We start from the raw sequence: 15,744 nt of genomic DNA on the forward strand, positions 1-15,744 counted from the left end.
AATTAAATATGAAAAAAAACAAAAAAACTAACATAATGAATTAAATTACAATTATATTTTTTGAAAAGGTTTTACTTCGAGTACGGGTGTAATACATTCAGTAAAGTAAGATTATTTTTTTTAGTCCTTTGAAGTTCTTTTAAAACGATAAAACGAATTTATAGTGAATATAGAAATTAACTTTTTTAATGAAAAAATATCCCTTTAGATCATTAAAAGGGCATTTTGAACTATTTAGCGTTGTACCCCAACTCCTCTTCAATACGCAACAGTTGATTGTATTTAGACAAACATTCAAATCTACAAGGAGTTCCATTCTTGATTTGACCAGTGCAGAGACCAACAACGAGATCCGTCATCTATCTCACCAGATTTATGAGAGACCATGGGTACCCCAGCCGTTGCTCTTGGCAAGATTGTGGCCCGAATAGATTCAGTGACTGACCCAATTTGATTTACTTTCAAGAGGAGACAGTTACAAGATTTTTTGTCAACACCCATTTGAATATGCTTGGGGTTAGTGACTATTCAGATCATCTCCGACAATCTGAATATCAGTTTGAGATGTCAATGCAATCTATCCCTCCCAATCATCTTGATTGTAGGTATTTTCAATAGAAATGACGGGTGAATCCTTGATGAATGATTTTTTCATTTCACCAAGAGCCTCAGAAGTCAGCCAATCGGATTCTTGGATTCTTAATTTTTTAAATCTAAATCTTACTTTCCATTTTTGTAAAATTTGGAAGGCGCAACATCCATTCCAGTGTGTCCAGCATTTTTAATGGTTCCAACAAGAAGATAAGAAGATAAATAGCCTTACCCATGGCTTGGAAGTTGGGAGATATGAGGAATTGGTTCAAATTTTAATGAAAAGGCCAATTTTTCGCCATTTCTTTGTTCTTACACGTTATTTCCTTTTATTTAGATCTTCTAATGCAAAAAATAACACTAAATCCTGTAGATGCTGTAAAACATATATTTTTCTATAAACACTCTGTAGACCACAAACTTTGTTTTGATTTTCATTTCCATATATTTTGGTGTAAATACACTCATGAACTCGCCGTCTCAATTAATTGTAATTAAATAAAATTGTTTAGCAGTCTAATTAATTGGTGTATCCCTTATTATAAATTACTTTCCCCTAAAAGAAATCAAATCAATTCTTTTTGTAAAAAAAATCAAACACTTTTTTTAGTTAGTCTTTGTCTATAAGAAGATCAATAGTTTTTATGTGTTATATAAAAGTTCACACTTGTTAAAGATCCAAATGTAGAGAGACATTAAAATGGTATCTCTCAAAAGTCCTAAAAAGCCCAATGCCTTGATAGGTCGAAACAAACCTTTAAGTAATAGCATAATTCAAGGACATATACTTGGGCTAAATTATTCTCTTGAACTCAATGTGCGTAGGTTCGATACTTGGTTGCTACTAGAAAAGTCAATATACGGCTTCAAAGACAATTCCTAGGTCAGATGTAGTAATGTATACGATGTTTATTAATATTTAATCTGGGGAATACTAGCGGATTTTTATTTCCCAAGCTATTATCGTTATTATTTAATTTTAGAAGACAAAATATATCAGCAAAAAGTAATAACTAGTGGGAGAGCTTATGTAAGACGGAGAGTAACAATCAGAGTTTGCTCGGGAATTATAAGTACAAGTCATGGTTGGACTCGGTGTAGAATTGAGGATCGACATCGGAGTAATTCTAGCCAAAATGTTCTTGCTAATGTAAATTTAACAGGACTTATGTTTATTTTTTCTTCTCAAAGCTACTTGCAGCTGATAAATAATAACATCTTGATAGCTAAGCTGCTCTCATCCCAAAGATTCTTCAAATTGTCAGAATGACCCCCCCGTTCATTTTCTGTGTCTTTTATTTTTACATAACGGCGGTATATATATTATGCATCACGAGAGTTGAGATAAAATGTCATGACCCTTTTCACTTTATATATCTTTCTCCTTCTCCCCCCTCTTTCCTCTTCTATTCTCCCTCTGTCTCTTTCTACATCCCTCTCTCTGGTTATTTTCGTCTACCTTCATTCTTTGTTTCTATAACCCTTACACCCTTTGCTATTTCATATATAAAAAATATATCTATTTATATAAATAGATACATAACAGTGTTGAGAATTTTTTGTATAGCTAGCAAGGAAATACGGTTGTTGAGTGTGCTTTTTTTTTTCTTCATTAGTGAAGTTATCTTCACTCTCTAAAGTAAGTATTCTTGCCTATCTTTTGACAAAATTGTATTAAATATAGTTTTGTTGGAAAATTAAAAATACTGTTCAGATTACCAATTAGAAAAAACCGCTCACGCTTTCTAGGACATGTTTCATAGTTTCATACACTTCTATTAATCAGTGCGACTCTATCCAACCAGCTAAAGGAGCACTAAACAAAAGTAAAGGAAAAAGACAACATGTCTATATATACATTTATAAAAAGCCTTTTATTCGTTCTATTCACCAAACTTACATAAGTAAATATATCTAATAGATTCATGAAGCTATCAATCATAGGAGAAAGAATGAAGAGAAACAACAATACCCATCAATTTATAGCAATTCAAAAGATATAATTATGCTCAAAAGCATTTCATTAATCTTTTGGTTCAACTTGTTTTGACAAATATATTCAAAGTCTTTTATTATTGTTGAATGAATGAAATGATTTCACATATTCAAATCAGTGGGATGTAAATCCTAGTATTGCTATTCTTGAGTGCCCAACATCATTATAATTTTATTTAGACATATATACTATGGTTTTTAGAGCGGTCATGACAAAGTTCAGATTTGTCCCCCCCAAAAAAAAAAAAAAAATATATATATATATATGATCCACAAGGTGGCGTGACAGTTTGTGGATTGAGGAGGTGAAAAAAAAATAATTCCCAGCACCCTCAACGTAAGTTACTTATATATTTTTATATAAAATAATAATATCATTCAGGGAGTTGCAGGTGTCAATTTTCTTGGACCATCATTCTTGGGCGGTTCTCCGAGATCCTTAACCTATCTAGACACTTTTTTTTTTTTGTAATATACTGGTGAGAAGCAAAGTTACAATCTTTAATTTTTATTGTTCTTGCGTCATAATAATTAACTCTAAGGTATTGAATTGAACCTAAAAGAAACGAAGAGACTCAAAGCTCTCTGTAAAAGGGGAAAAATCAACGCTGAGTTATTAAGTTTTAAAAATCCTCAATTTTTTTTTTGCACGAAATGGGATGCTATTATGTAAAAAAAATGAAAATAATTGTCTGAAGACAAATATGTACAATGTTCATATATTAAGTAATGTAAAAAAAACAGTTTGTAACATTAATGGAAGTTGGGGGTAAAAAAAAAAAATTGCTGAGAAAATACCATCAAATCTATACAAAAATAAAAAGTATTTATTGACGTCACAGATCGAAAAGAAAAAAAGATGCGCAGTGATGAAAAAATGTGTAATCATTGAGCCAGAGAGACAAGAGACTAACTTAATAACCTCTTTATTTGTTTTAGCCTTTGATATGCATTAATGAAACTAATTCACTTCCTCCCTATATGCGAACAAATCAAACATTTTTTGCTTCTTTTTTAAGACCTCTGTAGAAACCTCATTTCATTTTCTCTTTTATTGTCAAAAAGTGAATATTATTATACAAATGGTTGATAACCTCATCTCAGAAAAGTATTGAGATAAACTCTTGTGCACAGACTGGCCTATCGCGCCCTCTATTGGAGGATAAGTCTATAAAAAGTGGAGGCACCACTTGGTAAAATTCTTTGGCAGTCTACACCTGCAGATCTAAAGAAATCACTATTCCAGTTGGACTGGAGAAGATGATTGTACGTTTTATGAACTCTATGCACTATTGAATATTATTTTTATACCATTTTGCTTGTGTATTTTAATAAAAGAAGAATATCAAAATTTCTTAAATTTGATATTTAACGATAACCCTTTTGAAGCAAATGTTTGTCTGTTTTAATAAATTGTTTTTTATCTCATTCTAAGTTATGTTAAGTTAGTTCTCTTTTGTACTATCTAGTCAAATGGTTATATTTATTTAATAAAAAAATGGAATTAACTTCACCTTTCAAAGCATTTCGGACTATATTGAATAAAACTTATTGAAATGCTTGTCTGATGAGCTGAGATAAGTAAGTAAATTTTTGAGCTATACGGCATTTGCTTAGTTTATTCCTCTTATAAATGTTACTAGCATGAAAATAGTGCTCTCTTCATAAAAAAATAGATTGAACTATATTCATATCCTTAGACTCGTAGCAAAGCATTCATCTATCTACGGACTCTATCTTTTTTTCTATTTGGGAAAATTACATCAAAAACCATGGGGGAATCATTGAAGATGGGGAAATCTCAGAAGTTGAATAGTGGTGAATCAATTGTTTAAAAGTCCCTCAATAGGCTGGAGATATTATATTTTCACAGGGATTCTAAAACATTTTGGGAACCCTTTTGCACCCTATGAAAAAAAATGGTTCCGATATCGAATGGGTCTATCTACACTAAAAAATCAGCAGTGATAAATAAATATTGCACTTTCTGTGCCTTGCTGATTAAAAGTTCCGAAAAACTCTTCTTCCCATGTCCGTGAGCGTAGAAATTAATTAACAGAGGGGAGAAGATGTTTCAGCAACAGTGGAGCTGTATAATTACAAAGGGTGATTGGCTAGTGTCAACAATGTCAAGTCACCCAAAAACAAAAATTCAAAATAAAAGCCTTGTGCTGTTACTCGGACATTTTTAAAAGAAAGATATGGGATCAAACTTGTTTAGTTCTGTTGTAGCTGTCGTTTGGTTGTACAATGAAACCTTGATATTAAAATCAACGCTGATAAATCGTAATTGTAGATGCTACTGAAAGATTTGAGTACCCCTCTGTAAGTATAAACATACTTCAACAGACGTATTCAGTGTACCTATGTAAAGTGTAAATTTAAATATACCAAAATATTGTTAAATGACATCTAATAAAAAACTTTGATCTCATAATTATTTTAAATGAATTAAAAATCGGGCATTAAAGTTAATGAGTATAGTAAAATAGGTAAAAGTCAAATAGCAGATACACTAGATAATATCATTGAAATTATACAAATGTCACATTACGATTTAAACCAAGTTTTTATGTCATACATTTAAGTTGAATGTTAAAGGTTGAATGCTGAAAAAGAGAAAAGACACTGTCAAAAACACCCACAAAAATATTAGTTAACAATATATTTGTCTAAATCTTTTGATACTGTCCACTGAGATTACATTTTCTTAGCCTTCAAGCAATAGAGTGTTTTCATGTTACACAAGCATTATTGATGTCAGCCAAGTTTATAACAATGAAAACCGTTTTTTTCATCAATATTAAGGAAAAAAGGGAACTATTACAGCAAATAAAAGGACTGAAAACTTACTGTCTATAAAAATTGTATCCCTCCATTCCATAGTTGTATTATATATGTGACCCTAACATATATTAAAAATATGCTATTACATCGTTATACAATCTTATTTATATAGTGATGTAAAAATTAGCTATTGTAATGGAAAGAATAAGATATTTTTCCTCTTATAATCTTAATTTTATCGTCCCTAATCGATAAAAAGAAGTACAAATTTACCATTTGTAGGGATTTTGAGTACATACTACTTTGATTATATTATTCTATCATCAAAATTATTTTCTCAATCATTGAACCGCATATTAGAAATATAATCAGACTCGGTACTCAAAAGCCTTGGTCATAATCGCTTTATATTCCTTGGGAATTTCTTATATGAAGGATGAAATGTTCCTTACTCAATATGTCATCCTTCACCATAAATAATAGCCTCGACACATCAGCTCTTGACGGTGAAGGTCGTGTTTATGGCGTACCTACCTGTCATGATGGCAGCTCGGAGCACATCCAATACAATTTCGAAAAAGAATAAAGATAACTCAAATACAATTATTGTGATATGATTAAATACTATATTTAGCTACCTATATTTTTATTATATGTATAGAGTGGGGCCCAACACTTGCTCTAGCATTTAATGACGATTTTATCCATCTTATTTTTATTTTAATGTTCCCTTAATTGGTTAGATGGAGTTGCACTGATTAAGTATAAGGAAAAATGATAGTATAACAATTACTCCCTCTAGAAGGAGTCTTTGGTGAAATCCCTATAAATAAAGAATATTTCTTTCTCGAGGAATTACTTGGGCGCGAAAGCACATTTAATCAAGACATCAAATGTATTCCGAGTGCGCTGTCGATGAGCTACGGTGGTTAAATCTTTTCCCTATGATGTTTCATTACAAAAATACATAACAGTTGAAACAAAAGCAATCAAGCTTTGTTTTCATCCACGTCTCTAATTTTGATTTGTAAGGTAAAATTTTTAAGTGCTTTTTATTGATATCGGTATTTATTTTTATCGACCATCTATAATTTCCTTATCCAGTTATTTTTTGTTTTGAATCGTCTGTATATTTTATTAGCCAGGTTTAATATTTGTAATAGTTTAATTTATAAAGTACTGGGCAATACTTTAGTTTAACTCTATTCTAGAATTTTAATTCATGGTTTTATTTCGCAGTTCTATTGCTTGTTATTGTTTGTTACCAGGGTTAATAGAAATGCAAGGTTAGACCATCATGTAATCGGGTTTGCTAGAATTTTCAATTTAATGTGTCGTACTAACTGCTGGGGAGACGGATTTTAAGAAAATGCGCAACCAATCATCTTCTATGACGTAACCATGTCTATAATTTTCAATTTGATGTATTGTACCGACTGCTGGGCAAGAAAGACAGATTTTGACAGAACATACAACCACTCATACACTATGACGTCAATATTAAAAAGAGGGGTGGAAGTCAAACATTCGTCGTACAAGCGTTATGTAAAATCTAGTATTTCTATTAACTTTATTTTAATACAAATTATCATTAAAATAAGAATATGTTATTAATTCCATCATTTGGAAATAAAGACACTTCAAGGATGGAAAAATCGATTTTTATTCATTTTTTTAATTCTTTATCGGAAGTCAGTTTCATACTGTATGATAGTAAATAAATGTATTTCCTTATGATTCATTTGATAATTTCTTCATTAATTCATATATATATTTTGTTTATTAATAACCCTGTTCTCTACTTTAGTTATATTTTTAAATAAAAGCTATATTTATATTACATAATATCCCTTCCTCAAGCATCAGTTCATTATAGCTCACGGAAGATTTTAATCTGCTAGTGCCATGTTATGCCAAACTGCCAATACAATTTTCATTGTCGCCTTTATATATTTATTTCTCTATGGTAAACTCGAATCCTAAATATGGTAACCCGCCTTAATTAACAATAATAGGTATAAGTATCCGGATCATAATTCCTTGATCAATTGTCTAGTACTCTCCTTTTTTTTTCTTTTTTTTTTAGACCTGATCCCATACCTTTCGAGTCTCTTTGTTGTACTTTCTACACACAAAAATGTTCCATGCATATAACAAATTTAAAAAGTAGGTATGCATGCACGACAATAGATAGATAATTGACAATGTATGTATGTTGAATCAAAAAAAGGCATCTACTGGAAGAGTCGGTCAAAAACACACACAATAATATTTTTAATTATTATGGATTTACTAAATCAATAGCGCAACTATTACTTATATATGACTTCAATTATAATGGTTAGAATATACATATATTGTATGTATGTAATTAAGTACGATCCTTTCAATAGATGAAGAAAAGTTATAAGTTTGTATGTATGTACGTAGAAAATATAGTGAAAGGCGTTCGTATATAGCTCTTAACAAGAGAAAATGCTGTTTGAAAAACGTTCTCCACGAAATATACATACTTATGTTGTTAGTCTTCTTAGAACTCTCTTTATGTGTAGGCAGTCAACGTATACTTTTTCATTTGTTGTACGTGACATTCAAACTATGTAGGTGTTGAAACTGAGTTGATTATTATCATTCACGTTGTATCATCAGTGTGGTCAGAAGGATCCAGGGACACATTAGAGATTGCAAGGATTTTCTTTGTCAAAGAAGCTGGATTTCAATGAAAAAAATGCATATTAACATTAGTCTGATCAATTTAAAGAGTCGACTTTGTCTTCGGGAACAGTTAAGTAATATATGAAAACAATATACAGAGGTGTCCAGAGGATTTATTATTTTGGGGTGGACTTTTTAGTTTAGAATAGAGAAAAAAACTTAATGAAATAATTTATAGAAAAATGTTTTCATGGTAAAGGCTGAATTTGACCAATGACATTTTTTTAGGTCAAAAAGGAGAGGTGGGGAATTATAAATTTGCAAGCCTGAAACATTTTCAATCTTCTCTAAAAATCAATAATTTTATTTAGCGTTGACAATTTATATATATATATATATATGATGGGGGCTTCAGCCCCTTCATCCTACCCACCTGCTGACGCCCCTGCTACACATATATTATCTATCTATTAAACAGAAAGACTTTCTTGAACAAAAATCAAGAAACAGAGAAATGACCAATTAAATTATTCATCGCAATATTTGAAAGACATATTTTGATCATTTTTAGGACTTGTTTTCAAATTTCTGGAATGAGTCAAGGTACACAACCTTGATTTGATTTGTAAGACTGTATTTGGCCTCGATATGTCTTTTCAAATAATTTTAATCAATTTATAATTATATACAATTTTTGGGCGTCTATAGAGGATCAATCAGAATCATGCTTAATTTCTCCAATTTCAATAGATTCATTTGAAAGAACAAAGAAAATATTTCAAAACACAAAGAAATGTATCTTTACAATTAAATAGCTATAGTGTAAATGTAGATAAACAGCTTTATTTAATTTTGAATCTGGTTTGATGCTTTGACATTTCTGAAAGCGAAATATTTTCCTTTCAAACATAAATTATGTGCACGTTATTAAACAAAATAATCTTTGTATTTATTTGGTAAAAAGTTCATCCTATATTTTAGAGCAATTGGGCAAAAAAATCCAGCATTCTGAAGTACATAAATGAACTTTTGTCACGGTGTTACTACTCCTTTGAGACTTATGTCCATATAAAAATGCATTTCCCTTTACAAAAACTTGTTATTGACGCCATTTTTACTAACAACATTGATTTAAGTGAAATAAAAAGACTCAAATAATGGACTCGAGTTCAAAACACATTTAAAGAGATGAAATGAACTCGCATTAGTTTAAAAAAAATTATAATCCCTATTTAAATACCATTTATCTAGTTATACTCGGATTTAATTTTGATATTAATGATGTTTAAATCAAGATGGGGCTTCGTACTCGCGATTCCGTATAATCGAGTTGCTTTTAGTTGTATCATAAAATACAATTTGAACTTGAACTCTCATGCTAAAAAATGACTCATGAACAATTATTTTATAAGAAAAAATACATATCTGTAGGGTTGTAAAAGAAGCCGAAAATTAACATAGTGACCCTCAAAATTTGAATAATCTTTGAGATGATGTCATGACGTTTAATTAAATTAGCTTGAAGATGAAGGGAATAAACAGAAACTCAATTTTAATCGGAGTATAGCAAGGAATTACACTTATGTGTTTCAGCGTTACTCTCTGACGATAATGAGCACACACATCCGTAGATACAACTTTATATTTGGATGTTCTCTTTCTCAAGAATAAAAGGAAAATACATATATCGTTATACTTTAACATAAATCGGACATGTGGAATTCGCGCTCCCCACTTATCCTTAAGTCTATATCATAGTCATAATTTGAAGGTTTGACCTAAAATATTTAAAACAAGGGTCAATAATTTCATTTATAACGATAAAGCTTTTTTTTATAATTAATGTTTGATTTCATATTTCGTTGCAGTTAATTTTTACGGTGGTCGGTTTCGTGAATTATTGCTGAAAAGTTATTGTTCTGTTGTTTTTATATTTTTATTTATTGTGTATATTATTTACTTTTCAAGGGTAAAATTCTTATTTCTGGTTACTTTTTTTAGAACAATTTAATATTAGTTAATGTGGAAGTAGTCATGTCTCTGTACATTATACTTTTGTTGTAGATCATTCATAAATGGAGACTTCCTCAATTGATTTGTGAAATTTAATTTAATTTGGACTTAAACAGTGTATTTACTAATCTAAGGTACTCATTTTAGGTTTCATATAATTGATTATTTACTATATTATATTCATCCCTTGCCCAAAATGTCTACAAATGTAGTATATGCATATATATTCGAAATGAACGTTTGAATATTTTTCAAACCATCTGCGTTTATATGTCCCTAGAAGGCTTCTTTGGTGAATATTTTTTATAATCAAGCTTGATTATATAAGTGCCAACTAGGAAAACTAATTTGAAAATAGACCTTTTCTATGAATAAAAGATATGTAGAGGAAGGATTGTTTTTGTGTCATTAAATGTGTGATAAAGAAACCTTACATAAACTCTATACGGTATTTTCCTTATATAAACTTTAGAATCTCGATTAAAAAATACTATAGGGAAACCGTTGATGGTTGCAACACTTTTTATTTTTGGTTCAATTGCTCTGAGCGGATTAAGAAGGCCAAAATTAGCACAGTATACATATTACCTCTATATATGCAGTGTTGCTGTTTGGAAGAATTTTGAGGATTTAAATAAAAACGAAACCAATAATCAACGTTGTAAATCCCCAGGGTTATTCTCCGTCTTTTATGAGCTCACACATAAGTTCCATTTGTACATCAGTGATAGCTTAACATTGTAGAAAAGGAATTTTACTCCTCAAGAATTAAATATTAATTACAAAAGCTTAGGAAAATAATATGTATTCTTCCATTTTCCAACTCCAAAAAATAGCAGAGCTATATAATTCACCCTATTTTTATTACTGTTGCTGAAAAATAGGTCTGCTATTATTTAATTTATTTAGGGATGATAATAGTTTGTATTTTTTTGACAAATCAGTTTATATCTCGACTAAAAGTAGACAAAAATGATAATTTTACATCATGTTGTTCAATTTTAAGTACATTTTATGATAGTGTTAATTTCATCAGTGATGACTGGACATAATGAATTTATTTGAATGTTTCATCTCTCCAATACAAATATTTTCCTTTCATAACGAACTAAGGATGAGACTTGTTGTGAAAAGTAATAAAACAAAATGGGATCAGATAAGACTGTTTACTAGTTATGTTAAAAAAACAAACATAATACAACTGTCCAAACCTCTTCTTCCATTAATACATAATATCATTATGATTATATTATAGTCTTAACAAAGAAGAGTGTGAAAAAGCCTTACTTCCAACTCTAGAACACGCCTCTCTCGTTCATTCGCATAGCCATCATCATTTCCTCAATTCCCACAGCAACGCTCTCCTACATTCAGAGACATTTGATCAAACCAGTCATGCTATTATCTACATATCTGTAAGTATCTCTCTCTTATCAGCTTAGTTATGGAATGATCACTCATAATTATCATTCCCGCATAAGGGAGAAAAAAAAAAGAAAAGTCAATGTAATGTTTTACTCCCTTCCCTGAAGAGGGGAAACAAAGAAAAATAAACTTAGCTGCATGTGTGATTATTCCATGTGCATTTAATTATAGACACATTGAATAATCCTTAAACAAGCGCCCTCCCTAAATATATATATATTTATTTATTTATAATCCTTCCTACTGATGCCCTTGTCTAATCATGGTTGTGATTACTTAATTATCATAATAAATAAAAATGTATAATAATGTTTTTGTAAAAAAATAAATATTATAAGGACATTCAAGGGCTTTCAACGTCACTCCAATCCTATTTTCAATTTAAAAATTCAATTTTTTTTCCTAGTTAGCTGTGGTTGTATATGTCGCAATTGTGATTTGGCTCGTCTCATCCAACTTTCACTCTACCTTGAACTCGAGAACACCTTCCTATGTACAACGTGAAAAATATCCCACCTTCATCGATGGTGAAGATTTTGAAGGGGAAGAGGCTGTGCTTATTGTAAGGGATCAAGGGAATGGATTAACCTCTTGCTCCTCAGTTCTTCTAGTTGATGAACTAAAGGAGGGGGCTGAAGCCGTGTAAAGTAGTTGAATTATAATGTATCTGAATTAACCTATTTGCATTTTAAATGTGTGTGTACATAGTAAATTAGTTATTCTGTGTTTTTATTTGTTTACTAAATAATTAAATATCCGATATTCTACGTATTCTGTTTGTCTATACATTTGTAAATATGATTTTGGATCATGAAAAGGAGTATTTGAATTCATTTGGAAATAGAGTTGATGGATAAAACTTGATTGTTTAACCAGTATCACTCGATTTATTTGGAGTTACAGTATGTACGAAAAGTTCCAGCCAATTATTTCAATTATCAATAAAGTAATGTACGTTTAAAATTGAGCATTTCTCATACAGAAAAGTAAATTGACCCTTAGTGTCTTCCTAGCTTAATAAGCAAACGAACTGTGAAATCGTGGAGAAGCTAAGGAAAAAAATTGCTGCACGCATTGACTCTGGAGACAAGCTCAAGTGTATTGTCGAATGTTTCTGTCTCTCCACAAGACTCGGAGTTAAATATTGACAAAAATGTCATGAGCTGCGTTATGACGCATAAAATAGGCCTTAAATCAAGAACTTGTACCAAGTTTAGGGCTGATTGCCTAACAATATGAGAAAAAATTTGAGAGATGTGATAAAATTCTGAACAAAAGGAGCTTTAAACACCTAATTCACCAAACCTGAATCCCTTGAATTATATTATGTGGAGCACCGAGGAGTCCAAGGCAGGTGCAGTGTGCAGCCTACCACCCCAATGTTGATGCCCTGAATGTATCTGTGTCTAAAGAGTCGATCAGCATGCACAAGGCTACAGTAAAATAGGTTTGCGAAAAGTCTCATATTGGTTCCATTTATTGAGGCTTGTATTGGTTCCAAGGGAGTAATTTTTGAGAAAAATTACAAAATTAGTGTAAATTTTGGTAGTTCTTTTTTTTAATAAAATTTTATAATTTTCTCTCAATACTTGTTCTTTGACTATTATTTTTTGACACGGTCTTTTGGCACACCCTTTATATAGGCCAGCAGCTCTTAACCTGTTTACCTCCATGAATGAATTTCAAAATCTAAAAAGATGAATTCCTCCACAGATTTTTTAAGCTCATTCTAAAAAAATCTTTTTTTTTAAATACACAATTTTTCATTCTTTTATATAAGAGGGTGGTTTGAAAAGTTTCCGACATCAACATGAAGATGTCAATAAAGCTAGTCACATCTATCTAGCATCCCTTGACAGTTAGGCAATTCAAGTGCCTATTCCAGCAAACGTTTTATGTTATCTTGAGGTTGAAAATTAAAAATAGAAAATTCAGAGAAAATGTCTTGTATCATTGTTAGTTCGATAACTTTTCAGAGTACGCACGTATTTATAGTGATTTATAATATACTTTTTAAAGTAAGACCTAAATTTACCATTCCTTTTAGTTAAGTAAACATTAGAAGAGTGGTGCTTTCTTAAAAGTTACATAATAGTCTTGCAAGTTGTTTGAGTTGAAATGAAGATGTTGTTTCAAACTACTATTTATGCAGATTGTAGCAAAAATGTAAGCATATCCCATTAATTTTTGGAATTTATTCGTAAATTTAGGAATTCTTACTCGATGTTTAGTGAATTCAATGAACTGTTTTGCTTACAAGTAATGCCTTTGTTTTTCTTTTTGATTTCATGGATTATATTTTTTTACAATATGAAGACTGAGGTGTACAGCGGTAGCTACAAAAATATAATACTGTAGATAAAATTATTATATATATACACACAGGACTAGAATTACTTTATTATTTCTTTTAATAACTCCAGGATTGAGTAAAACTTGTCGATAGACACCATTTGAAGTTCTTTCATCCCTCTGGCCAATAATATAATTAGAATTATGCTCCTCCTTCAACCATTATGAAGATACATACTAAGACTAACTCCCTAATACTCTTTTCCTAATCATTTTTTTTAATTCGTATTCAATATACGTTCTCCCTTTTTCTGTTGTTAATTAATTGGTTTTTATTTTTTGGAATTATTTTTGTGCATTTTCAAATTGTAAACCTATACCTAAAAAAAACTTTGAGACAACAGAAATCCATCTTGCTTCATAAAAAAAAATCAAGTGATAAAAAACTTACCCTCTGGAGCCCAGAAATCTTATCTGATCAGAATGAAACATAGCCCTGCGTAACTCATAATTCTTATAGTCTGTATCGGTCTCAGTTTTTGAAGAAATAAATAACCTATCTAGATGAGTTTTTATTAGGGGGCATACATAAAGTATAATATCATATTATAGTAGATACAGGGAACTTTATCAAACCTGATGGATACAAATTTGATTCCCAAAATTTCCACAAAGAGAATGAATATTTAAAATTTTATTTTTGACAATAAAATTAAGAATACTAAATCATATTTTGGCAAAATCCCAAACTCATGTTGTTTAAATTATCTAAGAATAACAACTGATTATTTTTCGATTTCTCAAAATTAATGTAATTTTTGTTTGCGTTTTTAATTAATATTTATGAGTGTAAAATGTATGAAATAGTTATAAAATGATACTTATAAATATAATCGTTTAATTATTTTCATGTAAATAAACACTTGTTTTTAGCTTATTTTTTACTTATTTCTCTAACTCTGTTATAAAAAGGATGTTCACTAATGGAGAGTTGAAAAATCAAATATGTAGATTTAAGTAAATTGATAAATTATTATGATAATTGTATTAATTGAAAGTATTTCTATGCATGGGCGTCTGCAGGATGATATATACTAATATGTATATATATATATTTTTTTTGGAAGGCTGCTTCATTTTTGGATTTTTTTTTGGAAAAAAATTTGAAAAATTAAATTTATAATATTTCAATAATCCATAGTTATTCACAAAAATTACATTTTTTGGAATCTTTTTTCAAAAATATCAGTTATTCACAGAAAACTAAATTTTTTGGAAAAAAATTCAAAAATCATCAGTTATTCACAGAAAAATAAATTTTTGGTAAAAAAATTTGTAAAGTTAAATTTCAGATATTAAGTTTTTTGGAAAAAAATTTCAAAATCCATAACTATTCATAAAAAATAAAATTGCTTGGAAAAGAATTAAAAGTATTAATTTTTTCCTTTGCTACATAATTCGTCCGATTTTCCTTCTTTTTAAAATAAATCTTTAAAAAAAAATTCACTCTTATTTTTGTTAATTTTTTTTTCATTCTGACTAAAAAAATTTCAAGTAAAAAGAAAAAAATCCTTAATTTATATCCCTTATGTCTATATATGTAATCATCCAGAGCGGATGCCCCCAGCAGAGTTTTACCAAACAAACTGTCCTAGTAAACTTTGCATATAATCCTTGTAAGATTAAAGTCCACTTTTAAATGGGATAGAGTCTTGGTATGCATAGCAACTAGCCAGTTTTTAAATAAAGTTCCCGCCCGTTTTCATCCTTAATTTTTTTCTGAACTAACTTTATCACATGTTCCACGATTTCACATTCGTAAAAGAGATGAAAGTATGACTCTGTGTGCTTCTTACAAAATGCGCAAAGTCTATTGTTTCATCTGTTTCACAATTATTTTTAATTACTGTAAATGTGGCAAAACAGTACCTCATCCACTTCTCCTTTGAGTTTGTAAACGGATTCATCATACCCGATTTCCATCCC

At 30.1% G+C, this 15,744-nt stretch overlaps 1 protein-coding gene and 1 pseudogene across 1 annotated transcript; one reads left to right on the plus strand and one right to left on the minus strand.

The window, feature by feature from the left end:
- Positions 1-230: 230 nt before the first annotated feature.
- On the minus strand, positions 231-848 carry LOC139906981 (enolase-like; annotated as a pseudogene).
- A 7,048-nt stretch (positions 849-7,896) lies between these two features.
- On the plus strand, positions 7,897-14,695 carry LOC121128575 (uncharacterized). Its single transcript, XM_040724169.2, has 3 exons — positions 7,897-8,157; positions 11,297-11,456; positions 11,873-14,695. The coding sequence occupies exons 1-3, from the start codon at positions 8,093-8,095 to the stop codon at positions 12,110-12,112; spliced, it is 465 nt and encodes a 154-aa protein (XP_040580103.1). The 5' UTR covers positions 7,897-8,092; the 3' UTR covers positions 12,113-14,695.
- The last annotated feature ends 1,049 nt before the right edge of the window (positions 14,696-15,744 follow it).

This window comes from Lepeophtheirus salmonis, chromosome 13, assembly GCF_016086655.4.
Source record: "Lepeophtheirus salmonis chromosome 13, UVic_Lsal_1.4, whole genome shotgun sequence".
Taxonomy (NCBI): domain Eukaryota; kingdom Metazoa; phylum Arthropoda; class Copepoda; order Siphonostomatoida; family Caligidae; genus Lepeophtheirus; species Lepeophtheirus salmonis.

Coding starts and splice junctions, on each gene's coding strand:
- LOC121128575 (XM_040724169.2), top strand. CDS start 8,093: ATGAAAAAAATGCATATTAACATTAGTCTGATCAATTTAAAGAGTCGA. Junction 8,158..11,296: donor CGACTTTGTCTTCGGGAACA/GTTAAGTAATAT, acceptor ATTATATTATAG/TCTTAACAAAGAAGAGTGTG. Junction 11,457..11,872: donor ATGCTATTATCTACATATCT/GTAAGTATCTCT, acceptor TTTTTTTCCTAG/TTAGCTGTGGTTGTATATGT.